Consider the following 18,553-nt stretch of genomic DNA (forward strand, 5'->3'; position numbering starts at 1 on the left):
TCGAGCCGGTAAAATAAGCTCTCGAGCTTTAGTAAGTGGCCGAGTCGGAGCCGATCCCATCCAGCAAGAAAGAAGGTGAGAGAAGACAACTAACATGGAACATGATGTAACCTGTTTTGTGTATTATGCTGGATGTACTGTATTTGTATAACTTGATATTGGAGCCTTTCTCCCCGGGCCTCCGCTGAAAATGGACCTGGTCCAGTCGGATTTTCCCGGTTAACAAATGTAAAATAAAATAAATAATAAATAAACGTTATGGTAGGTACATAACTTCTCATTCTGTTCCATCAGGACAGCCAGTCCCTTCTAGTCTTGAAACAGTCTTCATCCAGGACTCCCAGAGGACTTCCGAGTCTTCCTCTGATTATCTCACTGTGGAAGCTCCCTGGAAGCACCAGTGCAAGGGGAGACAAATTGACTCCCAGCAAGAGTCACTAACCAATGACACAGACTTCAGTGAAGGGAGGGGCCCCAGGTCAACATTTGAGGATGTCAAAGTCAGAGAGAGCCTCAAGCTTCTGAGGAAGAAAGGTGGTTGGTCTTCTGAAGCCCCTTCTTAGGAGGAGTCAGTGTTTCTCAAGGCTTTTTGAACCAGCTCAGCTACTTCCTTGGTGGTCCTTCCAGCAGAAGAAATGTTGGATCTGTTTTCCTGTCAGGCATGAAAGGGTCCAGTTGTGGCAAAACCCATCCCTAAGAAACCAAATAAATATGTAGTAGTACCCAAGGACCGTGCTCACTGGATCAAGGGTCCCCCAGTCAATGCAATTGTAGCAGTTAAAAAAGGAACTTGCCAAGGAAAGTCCTTCTGTCCATCCCTCTAACAGAGAGTATATGGCCTTGGACAGATTCAGGAAGCTAATCTATGGATTAGCGACCTTGCTGTCCAATCACTTAATTATTTGGCACACATAACAAGGTTTCAGAGGGACTTGACTAAGGAACTTTCCAAGTCCCTCTCAGGGTCCATGACTGTGGAGGACAAGAAGATTGTAGCTTTGCAACTGGCTACCCTTTAGTCCCTCTCAAATGCTTTCATGCATTTGATCTCCAGCATTACGGATGGTGTTTCTAAAGCTGCAAGGTCAACTATTATGGTTTGGAGGCATGTCTGAATGCAATTATGCGACTTCGTGCAGCCTTTCAGGACGTTCTTTATCAATACTCCTTTTGATGAATCTATTTGTTTTGGGTCTAGAATTAAAATGACTCTCTTCAAGACAGAACAGGATGGCAAAACTCTGTCTGCCTTAGGAATATGGTTTTCTACCCCTCAGAGGACCTTCTCTAGGAACCAGTGGCCCCAAAAGTTGCAATTGTTTTCCCATAACTCTTACAGAGATAGATATTCCCATTGCCAAGGGAGGAGCTGTAATGGTAGACATCACCTACATGGCAGCAGAAGCCTTATCAGCACTCCTGAAGGATTGTATGATTGCTGCACTGTGGAAGCAGTTGGGAGTCACTCATCTCTGCTCATGGAACCCTGGACATCCATTGACAAAGATGTCTGGGTGAAGGCATTCCCTTTTCCCAACTTCTTTCAATAAAATCAAAGAAAGCTCCCAGTCTGTCACCACCCTAAAGGAAAGATGCAGCCTTAGAAGTCCAGAAGCTGCTGACAAACAGTAATCCAAAAGGTCCCACCAGACCAGCAAGGGTTCAGAACCTATTCAAGCTTCTTTCTGGTGCCAAAGAAAAACAGGGACCTCAGGCTAATTTTAGACTTAAGTCATCTAAATCTGTGTGTAAAACACTTGAAGCTCCGAATGGTCATGGTTCAATCCATACTCCCACTGAAGAGGAAGGATGATTGGATGTGCTCAATAGATCTCAGGGATGCATATTATCAAATCAAAATAGACAGATGATCCAGGAGGTATCTTTGTTTCAGGCTGGGGGACAGTCACTTCCAGTTCAGAGCCCCACCTTTTGGTCTCACCACAACCCTGTGGGTGTTTACCAGATGTATGGCAGTGGTTGCAACTCGCATGAGATTGCTAGGATTCTGGGTGTTTCCCTTCCTTGATGCGTGGCTCTTCACTGCTTCCACTAGTCATCTTTTGACTTCTGCGTGGAACTGCTTCCTCCATTTATGCCTCGATCTGGTGATTACATTCAATTACAAGAAATCACAATCTCCCACACAAGTCCTGGAGTTGATAGGTGCTCTCCTGGAAACAGTTTCTTAGTTAGCAAGATTACCTCAGCCCAGACTGTCCACCTTACAACATCAGGCTGCACAACTCTTGTCTCTTCAGTCATCCCAACCAGGTTGGTTTTACAGTTCCTTGGTTTGATGGCTGCCGCTATAACACTCGTACCACTGGCAAGATTTTATATGAGAGTGCTACAATGGACATGTGGCTGTCCAATGTTTGATTAGATGACAGCCCATGAATTTTTCCATTCAAATCACCAAGGTTTTCAAGGAACATGTGTCTTGGTGGACTCATGCCCTGGAAGTTACTCAGGGCCGTCCCTTTTTTTCACCCTTGCCAAGACCTCTATGACCAAGGACGCTTCTCAGCTGAGGTGGGGGGCTCATAAGTGTTTTAGAGATGAGAGCAGCCCTCCTAGTGTTGAAAGCCTTTCAGGATGTTTTTCCTCTGGGCAGATGGCTGTACAGAAATTCAACATATTAGTAGTCTGGTACATCAACAAACAGGGTGGATCTTGCTCCTATTCCTTGTGTCAAGAAGCAATGAGAGTGTGGCAGTGGGCGATCACTTCCAATTGTGTTCTAATAGCAATGTACATTCTGGGGAAGTCCAGTGTGTTAGTGGACAGACTCAGCTGCTCTGTTCTGTGGTCTTATGAGTGTCGAGGCTGATATTTCATCAATGGTGTCAACTATGCTGAGATCTTTTTGCCTCTCCCTGCAACTTCAAGTGCTGCAGTTTTTTTCCCTAATCCCCCCAGAGGGAGAGTCACCAAGAATGCTCTGATCCACAATTGGCCTTCTAGTCTCCTTTATTCTTACCCACCTACCCCCCTTATCCCAAATTTTCTACAGAAAGCATGTCAACGGAAGAACATGTTGATCCTCATTCCCCATTCTGGTCACGACAAGTGTGGTTTCCTTTTCTTTGGCCTCACTTAATATGCCCTCCTCGGGTACTGGATCCTTTTCCAGATCTTCTGTCTCACCTGTCTGGACTACATCACCTGGACATCCATGCTGTCAAGCTTACTGCATGGTCTCTTCATTTCCAGTGATGGCTAGACAGTGCATGCTTTCTTCTTGTGTTCTGCACATTCTCAGTTCTTCACAAAAGGATTCTGCCAGGAAGATATATAAGATCAAATGGAAAAAGTTGTCTGTTTGGGCTCATGAGAGGCACTTGGATCTTAACTCAGCCATGGTTTCAACTGTCCTGGATTTTTTACTTCAGTTTTCCATGAGGGCACAAGTTATTCCACAGTCAAGGTACATTTAGCTGCTATTTCCAATTTTCATATTGGTAAAAATCATTCCTCACTGGTTTCTCTCAAGCTGTGCAAAGCATTCATTAACTCATTGCTTCCTACAATATTATAGTCATCAGGAAAGCAGGGTTCCTGTGTATCCTGTAAGAGTGTACTCATGTTTACAGGATACTTTGCTGCACCCCTGAAATGAGTACACTCGTCTCTGTTTTTAAAGTCTAATTTCTGAAGTCCTGGTAAACGCACATACATACAACTAAGGCAAATCTTTGATACTGACACCAGTGTATAGCCCATAGTCTTCTAAAGGGTATCATAGGTTACATTTTTTGTAACTCACGCCATTTATCAGATATTATAAGCCTAATGAAATAAGTTTTTAGTAGAGAATTTTGGAGAAAAGCTCTCAGGAAGTAAGTGGTTTCATGGCTCAGAAGATCTCAGAAAGCAAAGGTGTTAATTGGTTTCCTGCTGTCCAGGATTAAATGAGTTAAGGGTACCATTCTACTCAGACCACCGATTAAGGGCCCCACACCTCTTTGGTAGCTTACAGCTTCTATAAGCCGTGACACAATCACCCTTTGAACCAGCGGCTAAAGTGGATTTAAAGATTTTATCTTGTAAAACCATTTTCTAGTTGCTATTACATCAGCTAGGTGAGCATCTGAACTCCAGGCACTATCTTGTCAGCCACCTTGCCTAATTTTTCATAAAGATAGGGTTTCTTGTCGAACCAACCCTTCCTTTTTACCAAAGATAGCCTCAGAAAATGTGCTTAATCAGTCTATTAGTTTGCTTGTCTTCTTTCTGAAATTCTGAAATAAAGGAGAATGTATTCTTTATTTATTGGATGTATGAAGACAGCTCAGATTCTACCTCCACAGAATTAAAGCTGTCAGAAAATCTGACCAATTGTTTGTTTCCTTCTTAAAGGAAAAGTTGGATCACTCATTGTCAAACATAACTTAACCTAGATGGCTCACTGATTGTATTTCTCACGTATACAAGGAAAAGTATTTGACCTTAACAAGATCTCCAAGGGTTCCTTCCACAAGATCTGTTTCCACTTCCTCTGCTTTCTTATCAAGAACTCAATAGACTGTGTGCGGCTGCCACTTGGTCTAACATTCACATCTTCATTGCTCATTACAAGTTGGATGTTTTTCAAGGGACAGTGCAGCATTTGATCCTGACATCCTGTAGAATTTCCTTCCATGAAGACCACCCTGGGGTTCAACAGCTGGAGACTGTGTTCCATTTGCTGAGGAACAGACAAAAAAAATGACATCAGATACAAAAATGTATGTACTAACCATAACAATGTATCTGTATTGTCTGTTTTTGTCTTTCCCCAACCTGCCTTACTCCATCCCCCTCTCCAGTAGTGGAAGATTTATATATGGCTCTCTGGTGTGACATGATGATTATCCCCTATCTGTCTTTCCTCCCTTTTCAGTTCCAGACCTGCTACTATCTTGACTGTGGTACCTTGGTACCTATTTCTTTTTCCCTTTATGATTACCATGGTGTTCAGTCCTTTGGAGTTCTATGACTAAGGGGCAAACTCAATCTGAGGTAATACTGAGGATGGAGGGATATATGGGTAAGGAGAAGAGCTTCAGCTGTGGATCCTAAGTCTGAAAAGTGGCCTAAGTTGGATCTGAGGTTGGATCTGAGACTCATTAGTTGAAGAATTATGAAAACAGACAGTGGAGATGCATTATTATGATGAGTAGAAAGCTGTTGTTTAACATGGGTACTGGCAGGATGTTGCATCTCTAGTGATATTAAAGTACTGTTCTGGCTAGTTATCTATGCTTAGGGTTATGGGCTTTAATTTTGAGTAGAAATGTTTGGTTGTGAGTGTGGAGACTGGTTTCAGAGTGAAATAATTATTCTGAATATCGGTATGCAGGTAGCTATGAAGGTTAATAATGCTGTTGGCTTTAGTGAGTTTGGTAACAAATTGGACAAACTGAGTGTTGAAACTGGAGTGAAGATTAGATGCTTGGCCCTGCTGGGGTATAGGAGCTTATTCACGGAGGCCCAAAAAGCTTTAGTGTTGTTTTGGTTACAGTTTTGGAGTTTAAGATAGTAGTGTTTCTTCCTGTGGTAACTACTTTTAGTGATGTTACAGAGTTTCCAGAATGTCTGTTGACTATGTTGTGTTTTCTGTTTTAGCTAAGATTTCCAGGCTTTAGCTCATTTATGGATTATTTTTTTTAGTTGTTTGTGTTAGCCATAAGGTAGGACTTGCCTTTAATCTTTTTTCTCACAAGGGCCATTTTATTTGATTAAATTCCAGTGTTTTATCATCTAATGGTAGACATTTCTATATATTTTCAAACACCACCAATCTGATGCATTTAGGATAGATGTGAATGTTTGTTTATCTAATGTGGTAGTGTTGAGAACTATGTAATAGCGGTGGTGTTTTTGGAAACATAAGGAGTGCCAGTAAGGCATAAATTGGTAGATAGTTGCTAAGAGTGTCTGAGAGAGTGTCAATGAATGTAATTTTACAAAGACTGGATGTAAGAATTCAGTCTGTTATTTAGGAATTGTTTGATTTATTATATCTGGCGGGGGAAGGGATAGTTGTGTGTGTTCATGAATGTTGAGTGTTGAAATGTGTCTGTGGTAACTGAGTTCCAATGTATGTTAAAGTCACTTAAAACAGTAGTTTTCTGGAGGATGTTACTGACTATGCAATAGAGTATATTTTGAGCTGCAGAGATATTATTGCTTGGGGTCTATATGACGTTATCGAATGGACTAAATAGCGAATGCTATTTAGTCTATCCGATACTGTCGAAATGACAAAATAGTGAAGTCACGGAACATCAAATTTTTTCCCAGGGAAAAAATTTGGTGGGCCGTCTTTGGGACTTTGCCATTTCTTCCACTATGGTGCAATCTCGGAGTTGGTATATTTAAGTAGGGGATGTGTGTGTGTGTGTGTGGGGGGGGGGTGAAGCCCCCCACTTAAATTTGTGTTTAAGTTTGTTTTTTTTTTTTTTTATGGAGCAGCAAATTTTTTCCCTGGGAAAAAATTCTCTATTCCATTTGTTCGATATTTTTTTGTTTCAATATTATCAGTATGATGAAATAGCGTTCGCTATTTACATCGTACGATAATATGATATAGATGCATTGCTTGTGGGAATGTATAAAGCAAAGCAGGTGCTTTTATGGTTCTTAAGTTTGTGTAACATGATAATTAATTTAGCATTAAAGAACTGAGGAATAGCATGTTGGTAGAGGATAAGATGAAGTGTGTTAGGGTAAAAAGTGGATACCCCACCTTCCTTTTTTAACTTTCATATGAGTGCATAGAAAATTGTAGCCTGGAGGAAGTATTTCCTCATCTGTGGTTTCTAGTTTTAGCCAAGTTTCAGTTATGGGAGGATGTCTGGGGAGTAGTAAAAAAAGTGTGTAGTTCTGTGTGTTTAATGTGCATATGTCTTAGAGTGATATTGAGAAGATTTAGAAGAACTTTTCTGTGTGGTTTGGAATTTGAGCAGGTTAAGTTGTTTGTTGGACAACAGTTAGGGCAAATGTCCCCACACAGAAGTATCATGCATGGTAGGATGTTGGTGGAGAGAAATGTTTGTATTTGGCTAGTGGTAGTGTGGATGCTGTGCATTGAATGTGAAACAATTTCAGGTAGTTAACCTTGAAATGGTGAATATCAGTGTAGTTGTGTAGGGTGGGGAAATTGTTACTTTGTAATCTTAGGTGTCTTCTGCAACTATAAAGGGGATGCTGGGATGAAGGAGAGAGTTGTACGATGCTAAGTGAGAGATGAAGAGTTGTATGGTTCTAATTAATAGATTAATCAGCTTCATTTGGTTAGGAATAGTTGCTCGTCAACAGTAGAGATGATTTTAAAAAGTTACTGAAAACCATTGCTAAAGTATGTAGTAGAGTATGTGTTTGTGTCTTGCAGCAGTTGGACGTTAAAACGCTCTAAAACATGTTTAGCCACATGATATCACTCAGCTGACAAGATTAGCAGTAAGGAAACAGAGGGCATCTCAAAATACGAACCATTAGTATAACAACAAGTGGTATCCTCACGTCTACATCTATTATGGCTTCCAGAAACCATGCTGTTCTTTAGTTTCCATATGAGTGCTGTGATGTAGTCTGTAGGGCAAAATTATTTAAAAAAATGTTAGTTCATGAGTTAATAAAAGATTATAACAAGAAACAGAGCCTGGTGTGGCAAACAGTGAAGGAATTCAGAAAACATAGATCAGCAGATGTATTTTCTTTTAAGCCTAAATAGTTACTGTAGAGCTATATACCTGTGTGCTACATCTGTGTGCTTGCCTTAGTACAGACTTATATCAGATTGCACAGTGGGTTTTTCATAAATGAACCGAGTATTAAGAAGTGGGTAAGTTTGTGTAACTGCTCCCTGTTTGTTTTAATATTTAATGTCATGCCCTTTTCTAGGGACAAGGCACCCAGCTTGTGAGAATGACATGAGGAAGCAGGCAGGGGAACAAATTGAAATGCACAACAGAGTGAAAGAAAACACATACGACAGTGTGAAAGAAACTACAGAATCACATGACTTGACAATGCAGGTACTGGAACAACAGAGATGTTATCTTAGTTAAATGCAAGAGTTGTGATAAAATATGTCAAATGAAACAAGTAAAATAGGCATGTTTACTATATCCTGAACTGTATTTTAAAAATATACACCTGTTTTCATTTAAGCTTTACTTTTGTTTTGTTTTTTTGTTTATCTTAAAAGTTGTAACTTAAGAAAAATGTTACTCCCATTTCATATTTATTCTGTACTGTGGTAGGCGTCTGTGCTCAATAAAAGTATCATTTTATAATGCTGCTAGAAAATTCTTCTGGACACAGTATTATTTTGTTGGTTGAAATGGTGTGTGTGCGAGTTGTCAAGGGTCTGGACATATGCTAATAAAAAGCAACAGTACTGTTGAAGGAACAGTAGAAGCTGGCTGTTAATGTTGCACACCATTCGCGTGGGACAGAACTGTTTAAAACACTGCCAACAGAATTAACACTGTCATTGCTGCCAGTATTTGAAACATCAGAGCATTACAGCTACCCTTTTTACAGATCGTGTTCTTCCTCTTTGGATAATATCCATCGATATTTACTTCTCACTACTTTTTAGCCTTGAAGAATGATGACTAATTTGGGGGGGGGGGTTGTGTTCCCAGAATGTTTAGTTACCTAGTTGGAAAAAAGCTTTATAAACACAGAGAGAAGTGACACCCATCTCTGTTTTTAACATTACCCATTCATTAATCACTACTGACAGTGCTCTTTGTTATTTTAAAGCTTATAAATCATTTACTCCTCCAGACTGTTTTGGAGGTTCATAGGATCATAGGAAGTTCAAGGCATCTGAGTCTTTTGACCACGTTACCTTGCCATTTCCCACCCTAGATTGTACCTCCCCCTCTCAAGGAAAGCTAAGGTAGTCAACCTGGGGTGAATTCTTGAATACCCATACAATTATCCTGGACTTGCTTAATCTGCAGACTGGGACTGTTCTGGAGATAGGGGAGATGCTGGGTAATGAATCTCTCTTCCAGTTTGTTTTTTGATCTTCTGAAGTAGATGTAGATCCACGGTTTTGGTTTTTGTTGGATTATTTGACTTGTGAATGCACAAGAGATCCTGGACCACTGGGTCCTGACTGCATGGAAGGCAAGACATAGATCTAATCTGCGGAGTCTGTATAACACAGAGAAAAGGGATAGTGCTTCTAGTCTTTTCTGGTAGCTTAGGGGGTTTAAGCACATGATCACTTTGGTTAGGAACCCTTGAGATCTTTCCAGTTGTTTGATATGTCTGAAGAGGTCTATCTCAAAGGAAGCATTGCATTCTATAACTGGATGATCAGTGCTGAATATAACGGGGCAATAACCTCTTCATATCTGGATTATATTGCTTTGCTGATTAGCTGCACTAAGTAGAAGGTTTCCTGAGACTGTTGTTACATGGTGATCAAAGGACTTCCAAGATCTGTAGCTACAGTTTCATTATGAAGTGGAGTATTGCCTTTGTTGTATGCCAGGGGAAGAGATTGTCTACCAAATCCGACAATGTTGCACTTTTTAGCATTTAATTTAAGCCCATTTTTTGGTACACCAAGTATTTATTAGTGTAAAATGTTCAACAATTAGATTACTTTTGCAGTACTCTAAGCTATATGGGTTATATCCTTGCCTAGGATATGACCATTGGCCAGCTTAGGACACCTTCCACACTTCCAAATTTTAATTTGCTCAATCAGAGTCATTCAAAAGACAGATTGGTGCCAAAAAGTTTTAAAGCTTTCTTGCCACTGAAGTGCTTCACCATTGTAGGCTTTGTGGAATGGGCAGTCGGTCAGCAGACAATTACGGACAATACCTCTTTGCGGAAAACCTTCTATGACATCACTTTTCTAAGAAAATCTGTGTTGCTTTGTGAAACTGTTCTATTTATGCTAGGAAATTTTGGTGGGGGAATGTCACATGTTACTGAAGTGAATGTTATTTTTGAGTGCTTATGTGGACATATATGAGAATTTATTTTATAGTTATGCTTACATGTTTATTTAGCATTCGAATGTGTGGGGCAGGATTTGGTGCTTGTTTTGTGACTTTTAGTGACACTTTTATGCAGAAACTAAAATTTAATGTCAGAATGTTCATCGATTCACTCAGGCTCCTCTTCTTGCTTTTGAGGTCGCCTTCCCAGTTTGAACATGGATCGATTGTTGGCTTCTGTGGTTCTTGTTTCCCCTATCCAAAAGAAAAAGAAAATATGAAACTAGCTAGGAGAAAAATGTGATCTGATGTTGTTAATCTTCATTCAGTCATGACTGATGGGTATCAGTTTTGTCCTTGGAACCAAGTTGCCATTATAACAAACTCACGCCAGCCAAAAAACTCTTGAGCTAAGCTTATCCATAGTGTCCCGCTCTCTATCACCTCAGATCTTGTTTGTGACATAGAGTATCAAGACATGTCAGGCCAGCTCTCAAACTAAGTAGTTTAGATTTTATATTTCAAGTTTAATAATTTTTCTTTATCTTTGAGATTTTCCCCTTTAATAGTAGTCATTGATAGTTATAGTTTGCTTACCCTTTCTATCTGATTGAGTTATTCTTTCCTTCCTTACCACATTTTTGGTATTTCTTTGTACCATTGCTGGTACAGGCCTCCCTTACCTCTGTGGTAATCTCTAATACCATTGCTGGTATTCCCCTCTCTCTTTTCCCTCCCCTTTACCCATAACCAAAAAAAAAAAAAAAAATCAGTCTTTCCTTTTCTTGACTGTGTGTCGGTGTGCCTCTGCTTCATCTTCTCTTGTTCTGACAGGGCCTTTCCCTCATTACTGTTGTGATTTGCTACTTGAATTGCTAATCGCTGTGATAATGACTGATTAGAAGGGGACAACAGGCTTTAAAAAAATGTGATGTGTGGCAGGAAAATGCGGAATTCCGACGGACATTTGTCCTGCGTTTATTGTCTTGGAGTACCGCACTTGAAAGTTCAACCCTCATGCGACCTATGTAAGGGCTTTAGTGCCTACACTTTGACTGAGAGAAAAAATAAATTAATACTGAAAGCTCTCTTGAAAACGCCTTTCTCGGAGGCTTTATCTGAGGCAGAGGGCTCAACCCCTCCTAAAAAGGAACATAACAAGAGGAGTCAGTCTGTACCTTCCTCTCCTCATATCAGTGAGCCTAAATCTGTTAAGTCCCCCAAGGAACCAAAAGCAAAACATCTGAAATTGACTTCTACAGTCTGGGCATCGGAGCCTCAAACTCCTTCTGTGGTGCCGCTCTCTATTACGGAACTGACCAAGACTTCAAAACCTATGGTACCAGCCACTGCTATGGTACCAATGCCTCTCTCGACACCAGAAATAGTCTCTCCATTTCAGTTCACTATCCCACCCCCCATGCAAGCTACTGGTCCTTTGACCACTGTGCCAAAGGGAGAAATCTTACCTCAGACCTGCTATTCCCCATCAATAGATCCCTTTTTCAGACAACAATTGAGTCCATTTCTTGAACACCCTGATTCTCCATTGAGGATGTCAATCTGCTCCCCCAGGAGCTTTTCGGAACTCGACATAGTGAGACTCTTGGATCAGCTCCTGGCGGCCAGAGGAATTCCAACTCCTTCTAAATCCTCCCACCCAGAGCCAAGTAATTTTCTCCACAGACTCCGACATATATTCTTCCTTCAACCTCCTTGCAGGTATTGGAGCCATCAGTGCCGATGCCTATCCCGGTTCCAGATTCTTCAGTTCCATTGGTAGATCTTACCATGGCTCCGGAGCCTACCCTATGGTCCTCGACTCAATCGGAGCCGACACATTCCCGGGATCGTGACTGGTCTGTCGGCACCGTGACCCCTAGTATAGCACCTATTTTTTTCTATGGTGCCATCTACTACAGTTATGGTTGCTTTGATGGCACCAAACCCTCTCGAGGCTCCTTCCCTGGGGGTGGGCTCGTCGGAGCGGGATGTGACCCTGGTCCCGAGGTTGTTTTTATCGGTTCCAGGTTCCGAACCCTTTTTAGGCAGGCCTGCGTTCCAGTTGATGGAAAGAGCACTTGCCTCAGTAGGCTTGCAGCTGGTTCCTTCAGTGCTGGAATGCATGGAAAACTCAAGATACCCTACCAAAGGGAATCCTATCTTCGGAGTCCATCTCAGATGTCCCTGCTGTGGAAGCACCCAGTAAGAGATCATGCAAGAGGAAGCATGTGGATTCCCCTGAAAAATCTCTTACAGAAGGTACAGACTATGATAAGGGGGAAGGGTCCCCACTGTCACCCCCTGAGGATGTCTCCTTTGGAGACATAGTAGAAATCTGAAAGCATCGGGGAGACTGGAAGCCCTCCAACCCTTCCTCTGAGGAGTCTGTATTCTTGCAGGCATTTTGTGCATGACCCTGTACTTCCTGGGTGACCCCGCCTACAGATGATCTAGTTCAGCTCATCGTGCAGTGTCCCTGGAATAATTCTGACACTGTTGAGCCTATCCCCTGGAGACCAGACAAAATTCTCTCCCCTCCAGAAGATCACCCCCATTTTTCCAAAGGCTTAGCAGTAGACACTATTGTGGTGGCGGCAGCCACTAGGAAAGAACTCGCCAAGAGTCCTACTGTCCATCCTCCAAAGAGGGAGTCTCGGACAATGGACAGATTAAGGAACCGGGTGTATGCTTCATCGACCTTTGCCATTCGGTCTGTGAATTACTTGGCACATTTTACCTGTCTCCAGAGAGGCCTGATCACAGAACTCTCGAGAACCCTAGCAAGAGCAGTATATGATGAGGTACATGACAAAGTTGCCTCACAGCTTGCCACCCTGGAATTCATATCTAATTCGTCTATGTGGTTGATTTCTAATACTACTGAAGGGATGGCTAGAGCAAAGGGTGCAGGCGTTATCATGAGACGTCATGCCTAGATGCACCTATGTGATTTTGTGGACCCTTTTAAGTCTTCCTCTGTCAATGCTGCCATTGTCGCTTCCTGTCTTTTTGGCCCAAAGGTAAAAGACACATTAGCCAGGTGTGAAAAGGATGGCAAGACCCTGTCTGCCGTGGGCGTGCATTTTTCCACTTCCCGGCGATCCTACTCTGGGAATCAGAGGAGTGGAAAGATGTGGAACAGGAAAGCCCAGGATCCTGTCTGTGACACGCGTGGCGAGTTTTCCCCCCGGGGCATGGGGGGAACTCATCAGGAAGATGTCTCTCCAGAGGCATAGGAGTCCACGTAATCTGGGATCTAGAGACTCTTTCTCTGGACATCCCTATCAGCAGTCCTGAAGAGAGGCCCGATTGCTTACCTCTGGAAGCAGATGGGGGACGATTGTCTCTGCACCACCTTGCCTGGCAATCCATAACGACAGATACTTGGGTGCAGACAATATTTTTATTTTTTTTTTATTTTATTTTGCATTTGTTGACCGGGCTAGTCTGGCTGGATACATGTCCATTTTCAGCAGAGGCCTGAGGAGAAAAGCTCCACTATTACTAGTAAATTACAATAAAGAAAATAAAACAGTAAAATATCAACTATACAGTAAAATATACAAAAACATATAAGCAAGATAAAGGAGCATTAACATGTAAATATAAAAAATATATATGCAAATGAAGGAACATTATCATGTAGTATGGTAACAATGCAGAGGCATTTTAACAAGAACTAAAACAATAGTAAGGAATCAATTATCTCATAATATTTGCAAGAGTAGGACTGCTAGATAAAGAATAAGAGAGAAATAGTAACACATAAGAGTCTATAGAAATTTACACCAATTAACAAGCTTAGGAAGAAACCTGTGGTGCCTGGGTACTGGTTTTAGATAGAGATTTGCAGAAAAGAGATAAGCATCTAGGTTAAGTAAAAGGGGAGATGACAGGTCATAGTGATGTGACAAGTAAAGGAGAGAAGTAGTATAGGAAAATTAATAAGCAGGGGGTCGCTAGGTGCACTACAGTGGTAGTGATAGAGGCAAGTGGAAGAGAAAGGAGAGGACTATAGTGAGGGATAATTAGCTTAGCTCAGTCAGGATTAGAGCAGGGACATAGCCAGTGGGATTGAAAATAGTTTCTTAGTTGTTTTTTGAAAAGGTGAGATGAGCCTAAAGTGGTCAGTTCTATGAGAAGTTTATTCCAGTATGAGCCAACAGCATTAGCAAATAAGGAGTCACCTGCTTTATTATGGGATTTGTGAGTAGCTACTAGGAGTCTGCTGGCTGAGCGAAGGGAAGTAAGATTTTTGTATGGGGTAATGAGGTTGTTAAGTATGGGTGTATTCGAGGGGTAATGGAGAATTTTATAAATGATGACTAATTGATGTAGGAGAATTAGATTTTGAAATTCAAGCCACTTAAGATTTTTGAGATTAAGACAATGGTGAGTACGGAATGGGGAACCTGTGGCAAACCTGGCAATACTATGGTAGGCTGTGGCAAGTTTCTGAAGGTTGGCTTTTGAGATGTTGATATACGATGGAGTGGCATACAATAGTGTAGAGATGAGATGAGTTTGGGCTAGAGACACCCTGGTGGTTGCAGTAAGAAAGGGCTTAAGTCTATAGAGGGCACCTATCTTTTTGTTAACAGCCTTGATGGTTAGATCAATGTGGCAGTCAAAGTTTAGTTGATTGTCAATAGTAACGCCTAGTAGCTTAGTGGAACAATCAGGTTTAATGATAGTGCCATTGCTAGACACAATGGAAAAGGTGATCGAGGCAGATTTAAGGGTAGGGGTGAAAAATAGTAGTTTGGTTTTTTTGGGATTAAGGAGGAGACAGATATGTTGGAACCATTGTTCTGCAGCCGTAAAGATTTTTTGGGTAGAAGAGTGAAGTTCTTCTGGAGATAAAGCAGAACAGATGAGAGTTGAATCATCAGCATACTGGATACAAGTGGATGTCGGGAGTGAAATAGACAGGTTATTTATAAATATGGAGAAGAGGAGGGGACCTAAGATGGATCCTTGAGAGACGCCGATAGTAACAGGGAGCTGAGAGGATATATGGCTGTCCCAGAGGACTGTTTGTTTTCTATCTATCAAGTAAGAGTCAAACCACTGTAAGGCCAAAGAGTCAAGTGAGAGAGAATTTAAAGTATCTAGGAGAAGTTGATGGTTGACCATATCAAAGGCTTTTGAGAGGTCCAGGAATAAGGCAGAGGAGAAAAGGTTGTTATTGCGATTTTTGTTGATTGTGTCTGTGAAGGAGAGAAGGGCAGTGGAAGTAATATGGTAGGGCCTAAAACCATGTTGGGAGTCTGCGAGAACGCTATTTTGCAGAAGATGTTGTAAGAGTTGCTGGTGTATACAGCGTTCCATAATTTTAGATAGTGGAGATAGTAGGGCTATAGGGCGGAAATTAGAAAGTTCATTAGAGTTACCTCCTTTATGCAGAGGAATGATATGGGAGACTTTCCAGCAGGATGGAATAGTAGATTCGGTTATTGTTCTGTTAATTAAGATGGAGACTGGGTAAGCTAGTTCTGCTGCTGCTAGTTGCAGATATTCTGCTGGTAGTTTGTCAGCTGAAGGGGTGCATGGTTTAAGTTTAGAGAGTAACTTACGTATGTGGGTTGTGGAGACTGTACTAAATTTTAGAGTGGGGGTGTTATTTTGAGGAGAGGTCTTTTGAAAGGAAGGGAGGGGAGTCATGGTGTTTGCTAGAGAGGTGACTGTTTCAGAGAAGAAGTTGTTGAAGGTATTGGCTATTATATTGGGTGGGGTCTGAGCTAAGGTAGCTGGAGTAGGAGTTTTGGTATTCCCTGGATGGAGCAGTTTATTGATACCTGACCAGAATTTTTTGGGGTTGTGATTTTGGTTTTGTTAATATTGAAGGTAATATTTTTTTTATCAAGATAGGTAAGTTTTTTTGTAGTATTTCTAAGCTGTTTGAAGTTTTGATGGTCGGCTGGGTTTTTAGTGGTTCTCCATTTTGTCCATAGTTTATTCCTAGCTAGCATTGTTTGCTTGTTTTTTTTGGATAGCCAAGGGGCAGCTTTGGATCCTATTGTAATTAAGCGAGAGGGGGCATGATGCTCGAGAATTTGTAGGAAAGTGTTATTGAAATGGGCAACTGCTTCATCAAGTGGGAGGTGTTTTAGAGCTGACCAGTTACATACTTTGAGTTCATTAATGAAAGTGGGCAGGTTAAAGTTCTTTTTGTTACGTACAGTACGATAAGTAGCCTGTTTGAGGTTGTTTTGTTTTTGTTTAGTGATGTAGGTAAGGAGATGGTCGCTGATATTGTCTGGGAGTATTCCGGTTTTATATGAGAGGGGATTGTTGTTGATCAATATCCAGTCCAGGATGGCTTGTTTTTTGGTTGATTTATTAATTCTAGTAGGGGAGTTTATGGTTTGTTGAAAGTTAAAGAGATTGAGGTGAGTATTTAATAATTACCAGAGGTTATCACATCCCTTTCGATTCTTCCCCGAAGCCACAAAGGCAAATTCCTGACGTCCTGCCCAGTTAACAGGATGCAGCAGCTCAGGAAATACAAAAGCTGTTTCTAAAAAGACTCATCCAAACAGTCCTACCAGACCAGATAGAATCCAGATTTTACTCAAGGTTCTTTTTAGTACCAAAATAGACAGGGGACTAGTGGCCAATTTTGGACCTCAGCATCCTAAACAAGTTTGTCAGACAAACAAAATTCTGGATGGTCACTGTTCAGGCTATCTTTTTGTTCCTGGAGAAAGATGATTGGATAAGCGCAATAGATCTGCAGGATGCATATTATCACATAAAAATGGAAAATGCTCTAGGAGATTCCTTCGCTTCCGGCTGGGAGCCAATCACTATCAATTCCGAGCCCTGCCCTTTGGTTTGTCTGCAGCCCCCAGAGTGTTCATCAAATGCATGGCAGCAGTAACAGCTCAGTTGAGACTGCAAGGATTCCGGGTGTTTCCATATTTAGACGATTGACTCCTTATTTCCCCTACCAAGCGTCTGCTCCTTATAGCCTTACATTACACCCTAAAGCTAGCAAGATCCTTAGGGATTTCAATAAACGAAGAAAAGTCCAAATTGACTCCTACTCAAAATCTGGAATTCATATGAGCAGCTTTTGACACTCAGTCTTGCCTAGTCTCCCTTCTACTTCATAGGCAACAAAGACTAAGGTCTCAATGCCGGGTGATACTCTCTCAGGACAAGGTTTCAGCTCGGTCAGTCCTTCAACTGCTAGGATCAATGGCAGCATCGATTACTATAGTTCCTCTAGCAAGACTGCACATGAGACACCTACAATGGCTACTAGCATCACAGTGGTCCCCTTTAACTCATCCTGTGTCCTTTCTGATCCGCATAACAAATTGATGCAAATAAGACTTCATTTGGTGGATGAAGCCAGAAGGGGACCTATGGAGTCGTCCCTTCTCACCTTCTCAGCCCAAGGCCATAGTGACCACAGACGCTTCTCTGATGGGGTGGGGGGCATTTCCAGGGAAAGACAGTCAAAGGCACTTAGTCCCCCATGAAGGCCAACTTGCATATCCGTGTTCTAGAAGTGAGGGCATAGCTTCTAGTGTTGCAAGCATTCCAATCTGTCCTCCCATCAGGGACAATTGCTATCCAGTCGGGCATGTTTGTAGTCTGGTATATCAACAAACAAGGGGGAACCAAATCCTATCTGTTGTGTTGAGAAGCCATGAGAGTTTGGCATTGGGTGATATCTTCCAACCGCTTTCTGATAAGCAACGCACATTCCCAGGGGTTCCACCATGATTGCAGACAAGCTGATCAGATGCATTCTCCTGCCTCACGAGTGGTCCCTCAACCCTGTCATACTGGCGAAGATCTTCAGTCACTTGGGCCAGCCTTGTTGCGATCTGTTCGCGTCCCCCACAAACCACAAATGCAGCAGCTACTTTGCCCTAATCTCCTGTCAGGGGGCATCCCGAGGGATGCTGAAATAGACGATTGGCCCACGAGACTTCTTTATGCTTTTCCTCCCTTCCACTGATCCCGCAATTCTTAAAGTCCATTGCAGTTGTTGGGGTGCCCTTGGTGAATAAGGGAGGACCACACTTGATCTTGGAAAAAGGAGCAAGGTATATTTCTCTGCCTAGCCACACTGTAGTGATAGTCCCAGGCATGATTTTGCCTGTCAAAAGTATATTTGCTTCTTCAAAAATTACTCTCAGAAAGAAGCAAAAAGTTAGACATTTTTCTTCTCCTGTCTCAGTTACTTTGGACAGGAGTGATTTATTGTTATTAGCACAGGGATTAGTTTATGATCTGGTCCATTCCAGTTCTGGTGTTTCTGGCAAAATAAAAATTAGTTATTTACTTTCTGAGGACCTTCAAGATTTTGAAACACAAAATGATTGCGAAGGGATACTTCTGTGTTTTCTCTTCATGTTTCTGATTATGATTCTGAGGAAGGTGTGGCTTCTAATGGTACCTTCAAATGATTTTCTTTTTCTGAAATAATCTCCAGAGTAGATCAGTTGTTTCCCTGTGAATATAATGATCTTACACTTCCCTCCTGTACTTCTCGCACTGGAGATTGTGTTTATTACAGCCCATAAATTGCCTGAGAGCCAGAGTGTTGCCCCCAAGAAGCAGATAGAATGGAT

At 41.7% G+C, this 18,553-nt stretch overlaps 1 protein-coding gene across 3 annotated transcripts in view; it reads left to right on the forward strand.

Annotated features, from left to right (window-relative positions):
* CACNA1S (calcium voltage-gated channel subunit alpha1 S) overlaps nt 1-18,553 on the forward strand; it is a 3,469,037-nt gene that overhangs the window by 3,153,890 nt on the left and 296,594 nt on the right. For all 3 annotated transcript variants that reach the window (XM_044076603.1, XM_044076604.1, XM_044076605.1), the window contains one exon: nt 7,891-8,024. In XM_044076603.1, the coding sequence (XP_043932538.1) occupies nt 7,891-8,024 (134 nt within the window). The remainder of the gene's footprint in view (nt 1-7,890; nt 8,025-18,553) is intronic.

Source organism: Protopterus annectens, chromosome 7.part0, assembly GCF_019279795.1.
Source record: "Protopterus annectens isolate FY-2018-M chromosome 7.part0, PAN1.0, whole genome shotgun sequence".
Classification (NCBI taxonomy): Eukaryota; Metazoa; Chordata; order Ceratodontiformes; family Protopteridae; genus Protopterus; species Protopterus annectens.